A 24430-nucleotide genomic window follows, 5' to 3' on the forward strand; every position below is an offset into this window, starting at 1 on the left:
TAACACGTCTGCATGCACACGCACACATGATAACATGCTGCCAACAACCCAACTGAGCATTGAAAGTCTATTCATCTATTCTATAGAGTGAACAGTGCGATGGTGGCCAACCAGCTGGCAGAGAAAAAAGATCTACTGCTGATGAACTGGAAGAAGGACTTGGGCTTTGTACGTCCTCTTTTCAAACTAGAATGAAAAGAGCTTTATAATGACAATCTTTCATTTAGGTTCATACACATTATAATATATATACATTATATTGTCACATTTTACTGTTAAAATAGTTTCCCAGTAGTTAAAGGAACTCTAAACAATATTCAGAGCATTACTGTAGCAGTAAACAACTTTTTGCTGTCTGAAGATGTAGTGGAGTTATGGTCTCTTCAGCAGAGATAAGTCACACCACCTGTGTGTGTGTTGTAACCTGAGCTTCTCTGTTCTTTGTTGTGGTTAACAGTCTTGCCACATGCTATTGCATGCGAGTCCTGTGTGTGTGTCCTACTGGCTAGCTAATGGCCGCCGCCCTGCACTGTGCTCATACGGCAGTCATCCTTGATATCATGATGGTGTTATTGCGGAGGCGTAGCACCCACCCTCTGTCAACACTGTTGCCATTAGCCCTTTTTAGAGATCCCGCGATAGGGCTGCAGTGAAGACAATTCATTATGCCACCTTTTCCAAACAGCACAGGCATAATGCTGCACCAGTGTGTGATGTTAGATAGCAAGCCGGCATTCCAGAGCAAAAGAGGCATGATGGGCGTGACATGTAACACAACAGTGCCTCTACTGTGACATATGTGAATCACAGCACTTTCTAAACAATAACAATGGCATGACATGGCAATACAATAATTTACTTTGCTATATGGCGTCCTCTGCTTGAAGGGCAAGCAGTTCCCGGACCTCATTGTCTCCCCAGTTTGCTGTTATTTTCGGTTGCTGTTCTTCTTAATTGAGTTAGCTGCTAACTGCTACTTCCTGCTTTTAAAATCTCCCAGCACCACACTCATACCCTTATACCAGCTATCCCTTTTACACAGACATGGGCATTTTTACTACCTTTACTGCTGGCTTAAAGGAGAGACAACTTTGTGTTGGGAACCATGAACACACAACCCCTGAACACACAACCCCTGAATCACAGATACACTCTGAATATCGTACAGAGCTCCTATAAGTGGTTGCAAGCACTGACACTTTCTGACATTTTGAGGTTGTTCATATTTTTACTTCAGTTTTAATAAAGATATTTTGAGATCAACTGTAATGTCAAATTTTTGCAGCTGTTTTAGACAATGAGTTAGCAAAATAACTCACCCCCCGCCCACCCACACACACACACACACACACACACACACACACACACACACGTACTCTCAGAGTTAAGAAGCCCACGTTCTGGAGAATCAAAGGAAGTCAATCACAATTAGGTTTGATCTCAGATTACAAAGTGGAACTGCGCTATTTGATGTTATCCAGTGTCAGTCTTGTGTTCCCTCTTTGTCTTCCCACTTTTCAGATGATTTACATTACAGGTTTTCACAGTGGTTTACCACAGTAATGATGTTCTGTGATTCTATTTAAGTGGTTTCAAGTCTTTGTTGGCTTTTTGCAGCTGCCTTTGCCCTGAAAACTAAACATTATGCTGAATAATCAGGACTGCTCCTGCGATGATGCAGCAACTTTTCATAACAGAACATATGAAACAGTTCCGATCAAACATCTCAGAGGTTTTTAGACTTGGAGTTGAGTCTGAGGTAACCTGGCCCTTATTTTTGACAGGTTATCCACGCTAGATACAGTACATTGATATTCCTGTGTGCAGATAGTTCCTGAGATGTTGAATACACAGACACAGAGACACACACATACACACACACACACACACACACACACACACACACAAAGAAAACAAGCAGCCGGCATTTATTTTGGCTCTCCTTGCAACCATTACCAATGGAACTTTGGCCTCCGAGGACTGAAATACTGCGAGTGAGGTTTCTGAAATAGCACAAGGATTCAGTCATCTGGATGTCTTGTATGGTCTGAATACATTAGACACTCACCAGGCTCCCTAAAAGTCATTGTTACACGTTTCCATAGCCATGAATATTTGATATACACTTAATCAAGAGCAGAAGGAAAATATAACTGTTGCGACTATTCTAGGAAGGGAGGGAGAGGGAGTGATTTGGCAGGAAGGGCCTAGTTTCTGTGTTACGTGGGCTCGCTTGGAGAGTGCGGCCCATAGATAGAGTAATAAAGGTAAAGATGGAAATGGAAGACTTTTCCTCAGCTCAACACTGATCTTTCCTTTTGAATATCTCCATGAAGTGCTTTCATCAACATCTTAAGGGCCTCTACAGGAGTAACAGTGGCCTCTTTTCATACTCAAGACCATGTGGCAGGCTCATAAAATTGACTTAAATCTCCTTTGAGAAAGAATGCAGCTTTATTGTTCCTTTCTTTTTTTCCCTCTCCCATGCCCTCCATCTCCACTTCAGAGCACTTGTCACAGCTCCGAGAGAAAGACAAGAGTTCAGAGGTGAGGCAGCGCCGTGAGCTGCTGAGCCTGTTTCCATGGAAGCAGGATTTTAATTCAGGCATCTCCTCAGTCAGCCGGGGTCCTGCCGTGTTATCATGGGTAACGAGTCATTGATGCTCTGCAGGGAAGAGGCCCCGCTGCCATGATTAAGTCCATTGGCTTTACTGAGAAGAAAGCCAGGAAACACAAAGATCTTTACTTCACACTCCCTCATCCAGAGAAGTGAGAAAACTAAGTCGGATAAATTTTGACAGCTGGGACAGCAGCCAGAGCCACATTCAAGGTTTCACGTGGAGTTCTGTGAATCCATAGGGACAGTGGATTTTATTATTAAGCTCAAATTATGTTCTCTGACTTTTTGTTATTGACTAAATGCGCCGATAATGACTCTCATCATCGAGTGTTTTGTTAGAAAATCTAATCTGTCTCGAGTATCTCGACTGTGGCACTTTATGGAGATCCAGCATCCACCTTTTCCGCACATCAAACCATGTAAATGTAAGTGATTGCTGTTGATTTTAGGTCCAGTTCCACTTAATAGGCGAAGTGAAGGCGTAGCGCAGACGGCGGCTCGTCGGGTCACCTTGTCAAAGAATAGCTGAGTGCTTCCTCCCAGTCAAAATGCTGCATAGTGTAGTTATGAGAGGGGCCAGGGATGTCAAGAGTAACAACACTTCAGTGCCCAGTGAAACAGGAAGTGTGTTTTCATTAAGGTTACCCATGGGAGAGAAAGTGTCAGGAGGCCAGACCAAATCCCACTGGCAACCCACCTAAGATTGCCCTTCAGGCACTCACCTGTCAATCACGGCAGTTTCCCTGTGCAAAGGCTGTGATTTACTCTAATAGCCCAACATTTGTGAGCTCTGCTGTCCTCTGTAAGTCACTGCCCTTTCTACTGCTACCTCCGATGGGTCAGGCCTTCACAAACACTTACATGTCCAAGTTTGGACCAGAGGGAGTTTTCTGTGCATATACTCCATCAGACCACCTGTGAGAAAGAAAAGAAAATATTACTCATTATAGGACAGAGACAAGAGGCACCGCTCGGGGCTCTAGAAAGATGCAAAGACTTGAAACCAAGAAACTACTACTTGTGCTATATGGGCTACAAAAGCAACTTTGAAATCCTCTTTGCCAATTTTCGTGTTTGAATCACTGGTTCACCTGCCATCGCAGCTTTCTCCCAAGCCCTCGAGGTAAACACGACTTCTTTGTTTACAGTTTTAAAAAAATGATAAAACGCAACCAGGAATCGTAGAGAAGGTGAATTGCTGGATGCCAGGTGGTATTTTCATTTAACGTAGGAATGAGATGAAATGAGAGAGTTCTGATTTAGGGGGTAAACTGTTTCTTTATCATTTTAAAATGATTTTTGAGCTGCTTGCACTGAAGTTGTGAATCAGTTCCAGCTATTTTATCCTTCCTCCTGAAGGTTGTATTGTATACTGAGAGAGTCCTGACCTCTATCAGTGCACAAAAACCCTCTCCCTTGGTGGAGTTATCAACTGAGCTTTTCTAAAGGCCAGAGGAGACTCGGGGAGGCCAAGGACTGCATGCACGGAGTGTATCACACAGTTCTCCAGCTTTCGAAGCTGCAGCCTTAGTAATGCTTTATACCAGTTTATTATTTGATATTTCACATAAAATAGCATGTGTGTGTGCCATGCCTCTCTGCAGCCAACTTGTACTTGTCCACCCACACTTGAATGTATCAAAAGATTTTGGCTTAAAAACAAAATGTACAGTATAATGGCAGAAATCCCAGAGTCACATCATCGACAAAATATAATCAAGCGTTTCTTGGACCAAGGATGAATTATATACCACATTTTAAATATTTTTTTATGCCTCCTTAACAAACAGACAAAAACAGAGTGCTGAAAACACAAACTCTCCACAACTTTGTGTCACTCGCACTGTAGGCGGTGAGTGATTCTAGGAATCGTGTTTTAAGAGGCATTTGAAGTGTGCACGAGAAAATGGAGAGAGTTGTGTTGTGGCAGTGAAGTGCCTGAATGTCCTTGGAGCTAGTTTAAGAAATGACTGTTCTCCTTCAGCAGACTGTGGAGAGCTTTAGGCAGGACTGAGCTGGGAGAGGTCATTATTCCTGGCTCAGGTCTTAGTGATCCGTCTTCTGTGCGGACACCTGAACCACTCCAGCTCCACCTCTGTTACCTAACCTCACCCTCTCGCCTACGCACAACCCCTATCCCATGCCAGCTCCCCCACATACACCCTCACAAACACACACAGATAAAGATACAAGCAAGTAATATGGGCATACACACCCATACAAACATTTTTCCCATCACATCTCAAGATATCACACCTTGGTGCATCTCAGCTTCTTAATATTTATACATCTCACATTTCCATTCTTGTCATGCAGGCAGCTGCAGAGCATATGGCTTGTTGTCTCGTAGTGAATGATTGAATAATCAGTTTGTAACCTTTTGTGGCTCATTCTCCAGGTGTGTCATTCAAGCCTGCGGCGGATATATGCTGTGAAAAAAGGGGAATGAATAAATTACACTGGATAGATAGTTAGACTTCATGTGGAGAAGCAGGAGAGCTCATAATGACTTCTCTGTAGAGGAGTCTCACACATTTCTGTGGAACATTTTTTTTTTCTCCCCGTTCTTCCTTTTCACACCCCTCTCCACCCCCACACTCTGCTGTATGTTCTATTTCTGACACAACAGCGATGAGTAATGAATGGTTTTGCCTTGCACTGGTTCTTAACAAGTGAGTGGATTGTATACAGTGTGTTCTGTATATTGGGCTAATTAGTGTTGTGCTGGCACACCCCAGCAGAGCACAGAAACATCCCACTGGATGGTTACAGCCTGGTCTACAGCCAGTTATGTTTGTTAGTGGGAGAAGAAGTGACAGTGGAGGGACATTGAAGCTGTGTCCTAGTTCCAGGGTGTTCATACTCCCAACTCATCAAACACTGATGCTTGGTCGTTGGCTCTCAGCATCTGATATCAACACACCCAGGCACTGTATGAGACATACCGGGCTCTGCCATTATGTGACGCTCTGAGCAAGTGACATGGTATAAAGAGCGAGAAAGTCCTGATAGGGTGGAAGAGAGAGAGAGGTGGCGGATGGTTCAAACAAACACAGGACTTTCACCCAGGAGACGACTGTTTCTTTTTTGTGTGAAACCAAAAGTCAGTCAAGTTATTCATGTCACATACATCATGTTACCTTAGTAACATGATGTATGTGACTAACTCAACAGATAAACCATCAAAAACAAGAAAGCACAAAACAAATACATATTTTTGTCAATTTAAAGACTAAGACACTAAATAGAAATCACGAAAATGCAACTTCATGGAACCCCAAAAATGATAAGTATTTGCCCAATTTTTTAACATAAACACCCAGGCTTCCAAACCCTTTATAGGACATACTTCTGAATGTAGCCTCTCATGCCATTTATACATTCTTGGACTGAAGGCACCCCATCCGTCTTCCATCCCCTGACAAGAATCTGTCTGCCCATCATACTTGTTTGGGCCCAACTTCTACTGTGTTTGTCTTCTGCCAATAACCTAACCAAGTACTCGTGTTGGCTGTACTTAAAAAGGAAGTAAACCACCGTTGTACATTTCCTGTGACATACAAGTTTATTTTGAAAAGACAGTATGCGTGTCACAAGCGGAAATTGACATGCCATTCTCCAGCATCTAAAACTGATGATACCTAGGTATCTAGAGCATCTAGAGCGTATCCAGAGCCTGGTATTTGAAGAGTTCGGAGTTAGAAAGTGTTGCTAAGGATGTAGCCCACCATGTTGGGTTCCTCCAAAGACCTGATAGCGAAATGTTTATGGTGTTTCAGCATCCTGTTTTAACGTAAATTACATCTCTTCTACGTTGTATAGCACCTCCATTGACAGATCTCTTTTTCTAATGTGTCTTTATTATTTTCTCAGTATCCTACAGTATTTCCCGATCTGTTGTGTATTCCAGAGCTCAAAAGATGAAGAAGCTGTCTCTTCTCAGTCAGATGTCTTTCTTGTTTGTTTACCTCTCACTTTAGTCTCTCCCTTTCCCTAGTCACTCATTGAGACTCTTCACCTCTTCCAGACAAATTCACCTTTTTGTAACCTTTCTCCTCCATTCCTGTCTTGATTCTGTCTTGTCCCTCCTCGCGCCTCAGTGATGATGTATTATATATATTTTGGCACACTAGTGACCGTCCTCCTCCTCCTGCACATCACCTACTCTCCTTCTCACTCATCTATCTCCCCAGTCTCATGCCCACTGGCCTTTCTTTTTATCTGTCTTCCTCTCTAGGTTTAAATTTCTGTTATACCATCTTTCTCTGTCTGTCTCTCTCTGTCACTTGGCTGTTTCCAACTAGACAGGAAGACTCCCTCTCTTTATGACAGCTGACATGTGGCAATTTCCCTTCGTTAATGACAAGAAATGTGCCAATTACCTCTCCGGATGTTTCACTGCCAATCAGATGCTAACGAGCTGCTAGTGTGTGTGTGTATTTGCATGCGTGTGTGCAAGTTTGTGTATCTTTGTGTGCATGTTTGAGTCTGCTGGCATGAGGAAAACTTGGACAAGTGCTATAAGAAACGTAATCTTCTGCAGAAGTTTAACCATTTGAAATCTTTTCACAAGTGCCGTGTAGAGACTGGCTTACCTTTTCATCTCTGGTTTTATTAATGAGTCCTAATTATACAGTACAGAATAAATGATGGCTGAACTGTTGCTCACTTTTGCTCTCTCACACACACGTTCCCACTTCTGACATGAGTTTCCACCACTTTCTATCCCTTGTCACTCTGTCTCCCTCCCACCCCTCCATCTGCGCTGAAAAGCTCTTTTGTTCAATTTTTAATTACCTTCTCATATAAAAGTGCTCTTGACATCTGAACGCAGCACGTTTGAAGAGGCTGCCTCTGTGATTGGTGCAAAATTAGATAACCACCTCTTTGTATCAGCTGTCAATCTCTATTCGAAGAATAGACCTTTTACTTACCAAAGGCCTGTGCTCTGTGCACACTGATGTGAGCCCTAATTAACAAAATATTTATGATGGCAACAAAACCCCTCGTTTCTCTTGTTTGCATCATCTTTATTTGTTTTATTGGACTTGTGTTCCCTCACTTTTCATCATGACATAGTGAACAAAGGACAAGCAAAATGGCAATGGGATCACTGTCAAATCTTTGTTCTCGAAACACAGGAGCCCTTCTCTCCGCTAATGTTTGTCATATTTGTTATTTTTCCTTCAGTATTAAAGATTAATGGTGATGTTGTAACACAAAAACAAACACACACAAATCTTCATAACCTTTATTCAATAAATAGATGATGCATTTAGCCTCCCTGTAATCTATAATGGCGTGGTGGTAACAGTGCATCATCACTTTCATTAGAGTGAATACAGAGATCAAATATCCAATATGAGTTGTTTACCTCATTTCTAATGTATACTGTCTTTCAAAACAGGAACTTTATATTTTCAATGTTCAGACCTCAGGGAGAAAGTGTCACCAGAAGCTCCAGTTTAGTGAGTAATTAGGAAATTGTTGTGGTGCTTCAATCCTGAAAGTCATGACAGATGTCCAACTGCCACCTCACCAGATGTCAAGGCAGATTTGTTGCAATAAAATTAAAACAGAAGCCAACTTGATAGCACAACACTTAAATGCCTAACACACCTCTCATATATGGACAGACTTTGCTATAAAATCCTTGAGCAATCATTAAAAATGCTTTATATTCGTAATTTAAAAAGAGACAAGGTTTTTTTACATTAACTTAGCATTATGAAGTAAATGTTGATTGCACAATGTAATGGCCATTGACTAATGGCACCATCAGTGTTTGCCTTGGTTCTCTAAAAGACTTGCTTTCATTATGCAATGTTGTCTACCATCAGGTACAATCTCCTGTGAAAATGAAGGATCAGTTTACAGCCCACCCACTGTGCAACAAAAACAGGAAGATGATAGTGCTTTTGTTTTCCCGGATAGCTAACAGTAGCTTGTGGGTGAAGATCCTCAGTCATCCAGGTCATGGAAATCCTAAGTGCTATATCGTAGGCAACTGGACTTGCTCGAGTTTCTTGAAGATGTAGCACTGGTCATCCAAGAGGCTTCTTCGGTTCTAATGGACTGGTGCAGAGTCATAGGCTTTAAACCCTGTGTGGTTATACCAGTCCTTTAGAGCTAAAGAAGCCTCTTGGATGGCTTCTTGAGGTGAAACGTCTTCAAGAAACTCAAGCAAGCCCAGTTGCCTACGACATAGCACTTAGGATTACTATTACCTGTATAACTGACAATCTACACCAACATGGGGAAGAATGCCCTTCAACTGGTACAGGAAAACTAAAGACCATCTCACACCCACACAGAGTTTAAAGCCTGCGACTCTGCACTAGTCCATTAGAGCCGAAGAAGCCTCTTGGTTGAGAGGTGAAACGTCTTCAAGAAACTCAAGCAAGTCCCATTTCCTACGATATAGCACTTGGGACTAACAGTAGCTTTCACCAGACACCACAGAGTTTCAATGTAAGTTTTTAGCACTTACTATTCCCAGTAGCGCAAATGGTAGACACTGGAACAACCAAAGTAACTGTGGAAACTGGTAGTTGCTAGGCTGTGAGGAAAATGGAAGGCAATCCAATTGTCTTTGCAACAGCAGCACCGACAATAATACCACTTGAAATCTCTGAAGGGGAAAAAGTTGAAAGGTTGCCTTTTTACACTTTAAACCAAGCTGAAGCATTATTTGCACCATCCTTCGTACTGAATGTAGGTTTAAGTTCAAATAACAAGAAAGACTGACGCCTAAGAATTGACATTATCATGAGAATGACGATTGTCAATTTTGTGCAATTTCCTCACAAAGACTTCTTTTACTGCCTAAATGGTGCTATAGCGGTACTTCCAACACATGCCCCATTAACATAGATTAGATAGTTTGTTCCTTGTGTCCTCATGCTGCAGCTCTCATTGAATTGTGTAATAATAAAGCTGCTTTCATTAAGCTTCCAGTTACAAATTAAATGAAATCTGCAATGGCTAAACATGCGTTTCCTTCCTGTGTGGCGAGAGTTTCTCATGCTGAAGCATCATTTTGAGGAATGAGGACGATATCTATGACAGTCTCTGACAGATCTTCTGTACATCACAGCTGATGTCATGCAGCATTTTATTGCATTGTGTGAGAGAGAGGTTTAATTCCGGTTAGTAGACGGCTTGTGAGGGAATCCTATCCTTCCTGGCACCATGAGATTGATTCAGTTGTTTATGTTTATGGAGGAAAACACTCATAAGCGCCAAATCAGCTGAGAATATATATCGCACTTACAGAGGTTTACTGTAAAGCTCTGCTGATATTAAGTTTGCATCCAGTGTTTGTTCAGATGTACGTTTGTCGTAGGGATAGGCAGTGGAGGGTATATGAAGGTATCTCTTTTTCTAACTATTTACATCATACCCACCTTTCAGTGAAAATACAACTGGAATATATGAGTATGCCTAGTGCTCCTATCTTATTAACTACCGATATACCTCTGGGGATAGATGTCTTATGGGCTGAAGGATATACAATAAGTGATGTATGCATTGGTTTTAAGGAGAGCTGGGTTGGAAATAATTATGTAGTGTCGAAAATATTTTCTTCTCAGCCTCTCCAGTCAGTTCCCACTGGATGAGTGAGCAGGCAGCTGAGGTGTGACGCTGATGGCATCTTTGATAACTGTCATCTCAAGCTAACGCAGATAGCAGTGAAGCTGGTGATGCATGTAACTCAGTGCATGTCACAATCAGCCCATCTTCTCCTTTGACAAAGTTCTAACAATACTGGTCATACAACAATGGCCGATGTGTTGTGTTGTACATCTCTGCACCAGTACAAACCGTTTCTGTGTTGTTTCTCAAGAGATCTGACAACAACAGTTAGCCCACATGGTGTTTTGTCCTGGCAGGCCTTATATCAGGTTATTGCCCCACTTTTTTTTGGAGATACTTTATCTCTCAGGAGAAAGACCCCTTTTATAAACATCCTACTTATCTTTGCCTGCACTGCTCCTTTGGGTCTTATCTCTTATCATGCCCTGCTCCTCGTGGGATATCACAATACACAGGAAGTCAGCTATTTGCCAGGCCTCCTCAACACTGGACAGCTCCTTTGAAGAAAACCACAGAAGCAGCAAATATTTTTGAATCAAAGTGGCGGCAGTGTGAGGCGGCACGTGTTATTCTTTTCGAAAGCTTCCAGACCTTTACACCTCGTGAAGAGAAAAAGGATTTTGGTGATTTACAGACAAATAAAGGCTCTAAATGGTCCCCTGTTCTGTGATAGTGCCAGGAGTTCGATATCAGTATCATTTAGAGAAATGAAACTCATAAGGAAAGGTCAGAGAGACTCTCAGCTTTAGGAATGGTGAAGAGTTTTCTTTTCTCTGCTGTCTGACAATTCTGCTGTTACTGTAGTGCTTTGTTCTAGGGGGAGAATAAAAAGAGCATGATAGCTATTGACTTTTTGTAGCAGGACCTCAGAGACGTAAACAATTTTGCTCTAATCCTGGCGCTCACTGCTGTTTGAGAGGTTAGTCGGAGACAAGAAAAACTATAGCTGTTTAAATGCTTTGCTGTGATTTTTCCACAATTTAATGAGGTCAACCTGTCTTATATCTTCTCTCCGCGTCTGTTAAAAAGAACTTTCTGTTGTCTCCGAGCTGTCTGTCTTTTATCTCTTTTTGTTCATCTTGTGCTACCTTCTTTTCAGGTGGAGTGGTTAAAGAACGAGGAAGTTATTGATCCTGCGGATGACAGAAACTTCTACATCACCATCGACCACAACCTGATCATCAAACAGGCCCGCCTTTCCGACACTGCCAACTACACCTGCGTCGCCAAGAACATCGTGGCCAAGAGACGCAGCACCACCGCCACAGTTATCGTCTATGGTAAGCCACTGTGTTAACACTGAACACAGTCAATGGGATCCAGCATTAGGGTCACATCTCCTGACCTGTACTCATCCTCCTTACTGGCCACATGATGCATCAGTAAAGTCAGACGCTAGTGAAAAGGAAAAGTGTTGAACACCTGTAAGAAAGCAGCTCAACTCAAAATAAATTTCAAAGTCACTCTGCATAAAGCAAATCCCTCCCTCTCCCGCGGCATGTAACATTCGCTCATTTTGTTCCTGCCGGAAGGTGTGCAAAGAATGGAAGATTAGTGATTTTCTGAACTGTAAGCGAGGTGCTGATGTGGCTGAGCCATACTTAAAGAGACCCCCGCTGTGGTTTCACACAGATTCACCTACTGTTTCCCTAACATCAGCTAACGTGACTGTTACTGCACAGCACGGCTGTGAAGCTGGAACTTCAACGGCTGCTGGAGGCCGTGCCTTTTCAGACTAAATGAAGAGGTGTTGCATGCGCATAGATGGGTACACTCAGAAGACAAGGGTTAGATGGACAGAGAAGTAGGAAAGAGCAAAGGTAGATAGAAAAGTAAGAAGGAGCATAGGGACGGGGGTTTAGGGAGGGTAAAGGCTTCATTGGGGTCATCAGGTGGGTACCACAACATCTCCAGAGGGCTCACTGGCAAACCTGGCATCCCAGGTGTGACCCCCTCTGCTTTTACTCCCTCTTATCCTGCTGCCGCGAGTGGTATTTTGGGTCTTTCCTCTTAATCCATAGCCACCAGCTTGCCTGTTTGGCTGTGCCAGAGAAGGCTTTAGTAAAAGTACAGATATCTTACCAGAAAATGACTTTTGGCAGAAGATAAAGTCATCGATTAGAATCTTACCTGAGTAAAAGTCTTTAAGTATTTGATATTTACTGTTCATAAATATGAAAAGTAATTTTATGATAATAAATGTATTTAAGTATTGAAAGTAAAAGTACAAGTGCTATTCATTAAAAAGCAAGAAGTTAGAATTTTGAGAATTATGAAGCATATTTCTTCTTAATATATTTGCCACATTAAAAGTGGAGCATACATTACACTTAAAGAAAAAAAGAAGTCTTTTTCACATTTTTAAGGATTAAAATAACAAACCAGTTTTTCCTTCTCTGCCATTCCCTCATTTATCTGTCTGTCCCTTCCTCCCTTCTTCCTTCCTCCCTTTCCTCCCTATTCTAGTAAGTAATGAAGATGCTTAGTGGCTATGTGTTGGAGTAAAAGTATACATTTTATTCAAGAAATGTAGTGGACACCGGTTGGTAAATAGGCATATATCCAGTAGAGATGCACCGATCCAGCTTTTTCAGTTTCGATACCGATCCCAATGCTGTGACTTTGAGTATCAGCCGATACCTGATACCGATCCAATACCATGGTTGACCTAAAAAGCTATATACCTTTACATGTAGAACAGAAAAGACTAGAGGCATCAGGCACTGATGATTACACAGTTCTTTCCTAAGATAAAATGAAACAAGATGAAACAGATTAATGCAATGATGAACTATTTATTTTTAATAAAAATAAACAATTGTGCAACAGCAGTTGAAATAGTGTGAAATCCCTCCACAGAGCAGATTCTCTCCTTCGCTCCATGACATATGACGTAGCTCGCATCGCAATAGATTTAAAGGGAAAAGATCGCCTCAGGTATAGGTTGCATTTTCCGATACCCGATCCATCTAATTTGTTGATATCGGCGCCGATATTCGATCCAGGTGGTCCAGATTTCTTCTTGGTCATTAGTTCAAAGTCCACACAGTTTATTATATTCAGCGTCATGGCCATGTTACGTTGAGTTAGTTTGCTGCCTCTGTTACGTAGCTGTCCGTCGGTCACTCACTCTACAGCAGGACGTGGCACTTCAAAATAAAAGGTCTGTGCCAGAAATTCACTGTACTCTAAAATATAGTGTGTTTGTTATAAACTTGATATATTTGTCACTTGCAGTCCATTCAGAATGATCTCGTGACCCACTATTAAACGGCAACACACCAGTTGGAAACTTCTGGCTTAAACCAAGAGAGCAAACACTTCGTTGCCTCCACATCCAGCAGCTTTACTTCTTACATCACTGTTTACCAAAGGAAACCTATTCATATGCTGAGGCTATGGTAATTTGCTTCAGTTTTGCTCAGGCCTCCTCTTCAAGTTTGGATTCAACACAATACCTTTTATCTCAATAAAATGTACTGAAACAAACCTTGTTGTGAAACAAAAGGGTAATTTCTTTTTTGGCCAGTAAAACGATTCTTGGCTGGTGGATTTTCTTTCATCCACCAGTCTCCTCAGCCAGTGAGTATTGTTATTTGTTCAAAAAAAGTTTTGGTGTGTTTTATGCATGTTTGAAATCCCGAGGGCTTTGGTTAAAGAAGGTCCTATGTGGGCACTTTTTGTGACATAATAACAGCTTGTGAGAATTTTCTTATCTTGGATAAATTATAGACCAACATAAATGCTCATAATGATAGCCTCTGAATCCGCGACAACGCCTGACAAAGTGCAGTGAGAAACAAAAAAAGAAAGAGAAAAGAAATCCAAATCCCAAACTTGAAAACAAAATACCTACCTAACGAACAAATAATCCAAGTAGTCAAATATTTGGGTTCAGCTCTGCTATATTTTCCTCATCACTTTTTGCCATCTCGTGAACACACAAAACATTTTTGGCTAGTAGGGATCAATGTTAGGGTGATGTAGAGACACAAATTGTAAATCTAAGACAGCAGATTTCAAGGTTCGTTGTCTGCGCTAGGCTTTCCTGTCACTTACGCAGTCTATTACGACTAAGTGTTGAAAAACTGCTTTGATGGCAGCTCATCCTTGAGAGAAAGTACAACAAGCTCCTGTGCCTCTTAGTGCTGTCCTTGCTTTTTTTTACTCAGAATGGGATACTTGCACATTCATGCACAGTCTTGCTATATGAGAAAGTGCAAATACTCCCACGTAAAGCAGCATGAGTAACCCAAAGGATAAGGGAGACTTGTGTCTGATACCAGTGATGAAAAAGTGAGAAGGACAGGCAATCTGTTTTTAGCCCAGTGGTTTCCAGCCCAACCCATCACAAGGACACTGGAAACAGGAGCATGAGCTGGCAACAAAGGATAAAAAAAAAGGGTAGCGAGAATGAGAAAAAGAGGCAGAGAGGAGATAGATCCGTAATCCATGGAGGAAAGAAAGCAGACAGTAAAGAAATGTGGAGCTTTGGCAGTCTTCCCCTAGAGTCCAATATTTTGGGCTTCTCTCATAAGCATGTCACATTTGAAAGTCAGAGGCTCCAAGGGGCCCAGTTTCACCATCTCAAATGCCACAGACTTGTTCTCAGCCACAAGCCCTGGCGTCACTCTGCACTGGATTTAGCCGCTGACAGAGATGGATGAGAGAGGGAAGAGAGGCATTAGGAGGAATCAGTGAATGGAAAATGCAGTAATCTGACCAGAATTTACTGTCTGGCTGCATCGCAAAGTAACGACTCGAGATTTCAGGGTCAAAAACACAAAAAGTCTATATATAGATTTACAATGGGTAATGTATCGAGGTGTCCAAGGCTTGAGGGATTCCAGTTAATGGGGCAGACACACTGAGGACAAATGTAATCATGCCCAAATGTAATGTTTTTTCTGTATCTTCCTGTGCTCTTACTGCATTTTTATTTTTGTCTTTTATTTTGTCTTACCTTATACCTATTTCCATTCACCCTAACTGATGCATTCTACTTGTTTTATGTCCTTTTGTAAATCACCTTTTAAATTGCTTTTGAAAATGCACTTTAAATCTAAGGATGAAGTGCATGATCTTTCAACATGTTTTATTGCCATGTATTCCAGTGAATGGTGGTTGGTCCACATGGACAGAGTGGTCAGTGTGCAACAGCCGCTGTGGCCGTGGTTACCAGAAACGCACACGCAGCTGCACCAACCCAGCCCCACTCAACGGCGGTGCCATCTGTGAAGGGCAAGGCATCCAGAAGCTGGCGTGTAATCCTCTCTGCCCAGGTATGGCATCAAATTACAATACACCCACTTAGCAGTGGGTGGAAAGGGTATAGGTGCACAAAAAACGAAATACATAAAATATGATACGACTCTGTGTTTGCATATTTCGCTCTGTTTGTGCCTCCACCCTTACGCGTGTGTCTCTCTCCCACATATCTCTCGCTGTCTCAATCATGGATCCGCTCACCCACTCATGCACTCGTTTGTCTTCATCTTCTTCATTCGCCATTTCGTTCACCCTACCCTCGTCTGTCCTGTGTGTTGTGTGGTAGTGGATGGCCTGTGGACAGAGTGGAGTAAGTGGTCCACCTGTGGGACAGAGTGCACCCATTGGAGGAGGAGGGAATGCAGCGCTCCAGCGCCCAAAAACGGGGGGAAGGACTGTGAGGGCATGGTGCTCCAGTCCAAGAACTGCACCGATGGGATGTGCATGCAGAGTGAGTACCCGACTAATCCTCTGCTACTCTCTCTGACCTGCCAACCAAAGAAATTTCTTCACCCTTTGACCATGAGTTTCACTCTGCTCTTTCATCAACACGCTGTGTTTCACATCCCCACATAACACTCTCACCCTGTCTCTCACTCACTCCGTTTCACTTCGCTCATACATAAACAATAAGACATGCTAAAATGCCTTTTTCTCTGTCTTCTGCTCTCAATCTCTTTATTTGCACATTCATAATACACAAAAGCTGCTGGATAAGAGTGGCATAAAAGCAGAAACCACAGCACATCTTTTCTCTCTGTTGCAAATATAAGTATATGGTAAAAAAAGGACTTGGCCACGTGGGGAAGCCTCTAAGTAATTATCCTTGTCACAGGCTAAGCATTTGGGAGTTATATTTAAAATAATAATAAGTGATTATATTGTAATTACATAAGAGGGGTCACATCCACCAGACTTCTTTGATTACTACCTTAATTTAAAATCCCTGGATTCTTTAGGTCCAATGAGAGGAAACATGAGGCCACAAAGTGGCACAAGTGTAGACTCGCTCCTATTCCTGAGCTGCCAATTACATGTGTTGGAAAGTGAGCAAGTATTGTACATAATAATCTAGTATTACAATGATTTCAAGAGATCCAGGATGCGCCCGCATTTCTTTCTCATAAATCACAATTCTTCAATTGGGTTTGTTGTTTTGTTGCTAACACAAAAAAGGCCACAGCCAGTTTGTGGTGCAGCCAGATATTTTTCCGCAGGCAGCAAATTGTTTTCTGCTTCTCTTTATTCCAGCAAGTTAAAAACAGCCACGCAGTTTAGTTTAGCCAAAAAATCTGCTCCCTCTCCCTTATGATACATTCACAGTTTGGAGTCGTGCTGCAGTTGCTTCAGTGCTCTTGTGTGTGTGTGTGTGTGTGTGTGTGTGTTTACTGCAGGCATAAGACGCTATCCAGGGTAAAATATTTGATACCTTGAACTTCATCGACTATAACAATCTTCTTTTCTGTGCATACAATGACAAGAGAAAGAGCATAGGATCCAAGTAGTTGGAACAACTGAACAGTAACTGAGTTAAACTCTGTGTCTGGTTTAATAAAAATCCTCCCCAATAAACATCTTTGAAGGTGTTAGACCCACACACTGTCACAGATGCCTCCGTCATGTGTATAACCTACTACAGATGGCGATGGTGACACTAATAATATAACAGAGGCTCGGCTGCTGGATGTCTAGAATTTGATACAGCTGGCCGACGCTGTGTGCAGCTAATTTGAGAGTTTGCCTCACTATAGGGTTGTAAACTGCTACCTGCAGTATGGTGTCGACATGATGTACCATAGGCTACGGTTGACATCACATTGGCGGCCAATATGCATCTTTAGGCGCACTGGATGATGGATCTGCACGTCTCCGTCCAAAGGGAAACATGGTGTACTGTAGGTCTGTATGTATGGAGGAGTGACAGGAAACTATGACTTCAGTGGTTTCATTTAACGTTAGCATCAGAGGAGTGCATTAGCTGATTTTATAGCCAAGGTCATATGTCTACTGTGTATAGAAACATCAGGGAGCAATCTACAAGAAAATCCACTCTTATTTGTGTTATTCATCTTATTTTATTTCCCTCTGCGGCACAACATACGTTCACCCCACACTCCCCCTCCCCACCGCACGCCCTCTGCAACTCAGCCTATCTCAGAAGCATTAGTTCTCGGTAGATTGATGGCCAGTTTGCAGAGAATATAAAGCCATAATGATATAGATTTAGGATCATTTCAGGGATTGATTTTTTTGGAAGCTAAGAGGGTGAAGCCACTTATGTCAATGCTAATGACCATTTCCACTAGCATTTAGGAGAACGGCCCATTATCTAAAAGCTCACATTATGGCAAATATGATTGGGAATGGAAGTTGTGTGCAATCTGAACTCACCTCGGACCGCTGATCTGCTCCCTCCAGTGCAGGGCTGGGATCTGGGCAAACACGTGTCTGTGGATTCCGTTGCAGCTTGATCTTATTTTCTGTTGTTTGAATTTATTTAAATCATTTCCATTGCAATCCATCGCAGGAATCTGGCATCGGAACTCGATACGAGCGGTGCTGGAAATAGAACTCGGGATGCTCGGCCTCCATTGCTGCACAGAAACACAACTGACCTGAGTCGGAAAAGGAGAAAGTTGTGTTATAATTTACTTTGCAGCTTGTTTATCACATTTAGAGTGTCGGGGAGTTTGGAGGTTGGAGTTAACAAAGTTACGCATCTACAGATTGATCTAGAGAGGTTGCACTCTGTCTCTTCAGATGGAACTTCCCAACTCTAATACAAGTATAGTTTTCACAGTTCACTGTGAATGACCTGTCTTAATATCTGTTTTGCGCTCCCTCTGTGCTCTGTCTTCCTTGATTCTGATTCCAACCTTTGGTAACCCTCCTCTCAGACATGACATTTTCTTGACATATTGATGTGGAGAGAGGGGAGCGCATACTCCAGCAAGGGCAAATGCTTTATTGCTATCAAACACCAGAGACTGGAAAATCCTAACTCTAAGGTTCACTTTCAGCTCTCCAAGAACTCGAGGTTATTTACACTACAGTGAGAAGTTTTGATGAAATGTAAACATCTTTAATCATCAATTTCAGCAAATGTAGATTCAGCACCAAGAGGCATAAGCAAAAATTAACCTTTAGCTACTCGGACAATGACATCAGTTTTGCCAGACGACAGTATCCTTCTCCAAGGTTGGAAATCTGCCACGTTCAAGGAAGTAATGGCTGAAACACAGACAGTGATTTCCTGTGAGTCCCCCCTCCCTCCCCAGCTCTATGTTGTCAGTAAGGAATAATCTTTGTCTCTCTGGGGCTCTGAGGTTTCCTTTGGAGCCCACCCACTGGAGCATGCTTTTACTCTGGCTACACTGTAGACTGACGGATGAATAGAAACTCTACAGGATGGGTTCAAATGGGCCATCAGTTAGACTGACCCTGACAGTCACCTCCCCCTGCTCCAGCCCGGCCTACCCGTTGCCTGATTACATGAACACACCAGCCCCATCTATCAAGCCATTGATTTTCCTGTCGGTCCACTTGTCTGCCTGTGGCTCTCTCCCTCTCCAATAAGGACTTCATTGTTTGTATAGTTGTTTATGGATGTCCCAGGGAGGCTGAATATTATGTGCACTAGCGCTCTATCCCTGGCTGCCATCCGACGCTTCTTTTCCTCTTCCCATCAACATATAACCTGTCCGCAACATCCAAAAGACCAGCCGGGGCCCGAAAACCATCTGCGTTGAAGATTTTCCCCCAATTCTCCGTCCTTCAACCTTCCTCCATTTCCTGCTTTGCTAACATAATGGTTCCTTTTATCCCATGCACTAACCTCTCCATAGACCTACCAGTGACAGATGCAAGGCTGTTGGTTCTATCGACTCGGTTGGAGCCCACACTTTATCAGGCCCTCCATTCCCCCCCTCACCTGCCAGCATCAGTCCTGCTGCTGCTAAGGCACTAAGCCCAGTTGATGGATCACGCCACTCCCTCACAGAACCTCCATGTTCCTCCCTCTACTCCTCTCATCCATCTCTATACTCTGTACACAGATCTGGAGAGGAGGGGCCAAATCAAGAAAGATCGCTTCCCCGTGTCATCACTCCTACTCATGAGTTTGTTGCTGTCTCATTTGTTGAGTTTGTTTTTCTGTTGGCTTAAATTTGATTTTCATCACCCCCCCCCCCCCGCTCTCTCTCTCCCACCCACATTCCCTTCCTCTCTTCAAGGTTCCTTATATCAGAAGTCCTCTGAGGCAAAAGACAGGAGTGCTTTGGGAAATTCATGTGAGTTATTGGTTTGTTTGTTTTTTTTCATTTATTTTTGTTAACATTATTTCTTCATTCATTCACATGTCTGTCTCTGTCTCTAACTGTCATTGGCAGGTTGTGCAGGAATTTGCTGTCACAGTCCCAGAAAAAAAATCATAGGAAATATTCAGTTTTTGGGAAACAGCAATAAATAGTATTTTTGGACTGAAAACATCAAACAAAAGAAGAACGTGTTTGCCATTGTTCTTTCATGTCCAGCTATCTTTCATTACTGCTACTCTGTGTTTTTACTTGCAGATAACCACCTCAGGACATTTCCCTTTTTGATTTCCGCTCTGTCCTTCCTCATAATGCATCTCTGCTAGCCAGCTGCCTGTTTACTTGCCATGTTCCTATCGTCTAACTCAGAGCTGACAGTGTCCTTTACCCTGTTGCTCCTCATACCCCTCAGCCCAACACGTTGCCTTGCCGTGAGCTCTGGCACCAGCTCTGGCAAAGAATTTAACCCACTGCGTCTTCCTCAGTGTATGATCTCTAATATTTTTCCTCTTTCTGTATCTCACCCTCCCCCTGTAAATCGCTGCGTCCTCACAGAGAATGAAGTGTTCAATAATCCCTTTCATTTCCATTTTCTTGTACTTTTCCCTTTCCGACAATGGCTCATGTTCAAAGGGATGTATTAATCTAAGTGATACATTTTAATGCGTACACTTAGCAGGTTGCTGCCTTTATCATCAAAGCGTGGATGGAAGATTGTTCGACTGAGGGGATATATGTTAAATAACTGCGGGGAAGCTTGGCAGAGGAAGCACAGTGAAATTACATTTTCAGACTTTCATCATTGGCTCTCTGCTCTGTTTTCTGTTCGTGTCTGTGCTGGAAGAAGGATTAGAGGCCGAACATATATGAGGGTGTCTTGACACTCCTCTTTAATGTGATGTCTCAGTTAAGAATGAATAGATAGGGTGAGGCCATACATGTCCTTTCTGGCGACGGAGGGCAATGAAGTAGTCCCCAGCTTCTTTAACTGTGGGCGTTCAGTACATCTTAACCTAAAGAATCTACTTCTTTTCGTAATCACTGTACTGTGACTGAAAGGGAATGCCTTGGTGAAGGTCATACCCAATTTCATTTCCACTATTGCATGAAATGTAATGGATTTTAAACAGACTAAGCACATGAAAGGTGTGCTTGTTTAATTAGATTTAAAGCTCCATTTATCCATATAAATAAACAGCTAGTCATAACCAGAGAAGAAGTAGCTACGCACTTTCACTCCTGGAGACCAAGGTTGTGCTAAAAACACACAACCTATGGCTGTCAGTTGTCACAAAAACACTCCCTTCTCTTGCTTGTCTCCCTATTCTCCTTCTTTGTGCAAGAGAACACAAGAGACACAGATTGAGTGCCATCTGCATCCCTGAGACACATGAGGCTAATTTACACAAATGCTCGGCATCATGCATGCCCTGACGGCACCGTGCGTGGATCTGTGGCTGATGCTGCCATCTACTGGTGCAGATTCCGTGACATTTGCATACTCAGATTATCTCAAAAACAGAAATGTCTCTCTTCTAAAAAATAACTTTACTCTCTTATAAATAAGAATGCATTTATACGCTTTGGTCTTTTTGCCAAGCCCCCCCCCCTGACATTTACAATGTGTATTCATACGTTGAACAATGCACACACACACACTTACACACACACAGGCTCACACATGCCTTCTGGCATTTCGCTGCCTCTAAAGAAGAGTTTCTACCCATTTGTCAACTTGGTGACAGTGAAGGACATTCTTTAGCAAACACTACAGAGAGTTCAAACTGTCAGTAGGCATCCATTAAAAGGTCTGATCGGTAATGAGTGCCTGTCTGAGACTGCGCTCCCAACAGCCACTATATCCATGCCAGGCCTGCTAATCACAGAGGTTCCTCCAGCTGGAAAGTGGACAGAAAGACTCTGGGAGGGAGACAGAGATGAAAGACAATTTGAGAAATGCAAGCTATGTCTAGATCTTATCTGCAATGTGTAAGAACAAAGACAGAGACAGACTCTGAACTCCAACACAGAACACGGTAATTTGAAGATGAAAACATCTATATCTCCGTCTTCAGAACTTTTGATCTCACTTCTGAGCCTGCTTGTTAGGACAGTGTGTCATTGGGTTGCACTGGAGCAGCCTTCCCTATTAATTGTGCCGCTGTGCACGGAGTTTATCATTATTATATTTATTTTCTTGTTTCTAATTAACTTGATGATGCCTGGTATGCAACCCCGTCTGACACACAACACAGAATGCCCTCCTGTAGGAAAAATTAATGTGTGACTTTGTAAAATCACTGGACATTATCAACATGGGCAGACGTCATGACTCTTGCATATATTTAGCAGATATCGTTATGAGTCAGAGATATTTTTGTGCCCTTTACTGTATAAAAGCAACCAAAATTGAATGTAAGATGGCAAAGCTGGAAGAAGAAGAACACTTAAAGTTGTGCGTCAGTCTCCACGGTACATGCAGCGTCCCTTTACACCTTTGACAATTAAGAGTGTCCTATATTATTTAATCAACACCCAGATTATTTGCCACAGTGGGCCAGCTTTAACCACACACACACACACACACACACACACACACACACACACACACATAAAGACAGGAGACATACTGTATGCATTTATTTCCCTGTAGATGGTTATTAATATCCGGCTCAATCTTAAACCAGGATATTAGTCTGCTGATAATGGCTTCATCACAACTCCTGCATGCTGAGAAAGAAAGCTGTTGATGTGAACTTATGAGATCTTAAAAGACCATTTTTCTTTCTGTCTTTTGTCTCTTGTCCCCAACTCCCCTCCACCTCCCCCTCCTCCTCCTCCTCCTCCTCCTCCTCCAGTGGCCCCCAGTACAGACGATGTAGCACTGTATGTGGGTATCGTCATAGCGGTGATCATGTGCCTGGTGATCTCTGTCGTCGTGGCGCTCTTCATCTACAGGAAGAACCACCGCGACTTCGACTCTGACATCATCGATTCCTCCGCCCTCAACGGAGGCTTCCAGCCAGTCAGCATCAAGACTGCCCGCAAAGGTGGGGCGCAAGATATATATATATATGAGTGTTTGTTTTTGTGTGTGTTTGCCTGCATGCACATGCTTTATGTCTTGTTTTCTGATACAAACATGATTTCCTGTCTTTTACATCACCTGTGAGTGAGCTAAGGAACATCAGTTGGCATTAGGGCAGGGGCGTAGGACTCATGTAAGGAGGGCCCACAAAGTTACTTTAATGGACAGCCATGGATGTGGGGAGGAGCTCATTTGAGAATGCCTGTGTACAGGGTCCCAAATTTTGTGCTACGCCCCTGTAACAGGATTACATATAATTTTAATTTTCTGATACTTGTGACGAGTAAGGTAGTTGAGTTTCAGCACAGATACCAAAATGTTAGCAAAGATATTATTTAAATCAGTAAATATCTGATTGAAGCATGAGTAAACAAGACAACAAATCTGATTGATCGGGCATTTGCTTCTAGCTTTTGACACTTGACAGCTGTCAATACCAAAAATAAAAGTAATGTGTTTTAATTCCCTGCATTGGTCACCACACCTGTGATGTCAGGCATTAGAAACCGCTTGCATGAGCACCCAATAGCATTAACCTGCCGAGATATATTTGACTCAGCCGCTCTGGCAGTGCATGTGTGTTGGTGATGATGTGGATGTAAATGTGCCCTTTTGACTGTAGCTGAGCAGAGAGCTTGAGAGAGAGACACAGACAGCGTGTTTGTGTGGGCAAGCTGATGAAACTATTAAAATGCTTGTCGTTGTGATGGGAGGCCAAACTATGCCCCTTCATTAAGGCGTAATAAGGCCAGTCTGCATGTCGCATTTTAAACGCTAATTAGATTTGGGCTGGTGACGCACGACTTGAAAGGAAGATCGCGGAGGTGAGGACAGGTGGCAGTGAGCTGGACAAAAAGAGCATAATGTTAAAGGATGTAATTACATAAGCTGGTTTAGCTGATCCATAACAATTAAATAAGCTTATCTGATTGGTCTCAGATGGATACTGAATGTGATGTGTCCAAGTCCCACAAAAGCATTAGATTTTCCTTTCATGAAATATGTTTAAGAATATTTATAAAATAATTAGTCTGTCTTTACAGTTATACTTCATAATTACATTGATGTTTGGCTGCCCACATCAGTACATGTCTGAACAGGATGACTGAAGACAGGATCTGATGGTGATAGATAAACAAATCAGAACCAGTCTGCACTGACTGATGCTGTCAGTAAAATAATATTACTTTATTTAGAGCTGGAGAAAATCAAATACCACAATACTTCTGACCAAATATCCTGATAGCAATATTGCAATGTTTGGTGTTTTCACAAAATATTTATACAGTGAGATTTTTGATAATCATCAGTAATGCTGAAATAATAACAAGGTGGTGAAGCCAAATAATAAACCAGCTAGAGCAGTCTGGTAGGTTCAGGAAATTATATCACTTTATTGTCATGCAGCCTTTAAAACCAGGAGGCAAAAAAACATTTACGACATATTATCGTATCCAAAATTTAAGATAATATCTAGTCTCATATCACAATATTATTCTGAGCCATTTCTTAACTAGTGTGCTGCTCAACAAATACACAAAAAAG

At 42.3% G+C, this 24430-nt stretch overlaps 1 protein-coding gene across 3 annotated transcripts in view; it reads left to right on the top strand.

The window, feature by feature from the left end:
- The window catches only part of unc5cb (unc-5 netrin receptor Cb), a 148274-nt gene that overhangs the window by 102520 nt on the left and 21324 nt on the right, over window positions 1-24430 (top strand). Inside the window, exons 5-9 of one of the 3 annotated variants that reach the window (XM_049603744.1) lie at window positions 11316-11496; window positions 15331-15498; window positions 15771-15935; window positions 19717-19773; window positions 22656-22847. In XM_049603744.1, coding sequence (XP_049459701.1) covers window positions 11316-11496; window positions 15331-15498; window positions 15771-15935; window positions 19717-19773; window positions 22656-22847 — 763 coding nt within the window. The remainder of the gene's footprint in view (window positions 1-11315; window positions 11497-15330; window positions 15499-15770; window positions 15936-19716; window positions 19774-22655; window positions 22848-24430) is intronic. The other 2 variants (XM_049603745.1, XM_049603747.1) reach the window with 2 other exon arrangements.

This window comes from Epinephelus fuscoguttatus, linkage group LG18 (genome assembly GCF_011397635.1).
Source record: "Epinephelus fuscoguttatus linkage group LG18, E.fuscoguttatus.final_Chr_v1".
NCBI lineage: Eukaryota > Metazoa > Chordata > Actinopteri > Perciformes > Serranidae > Epinephelus > Epinephelus fuscoguttatus.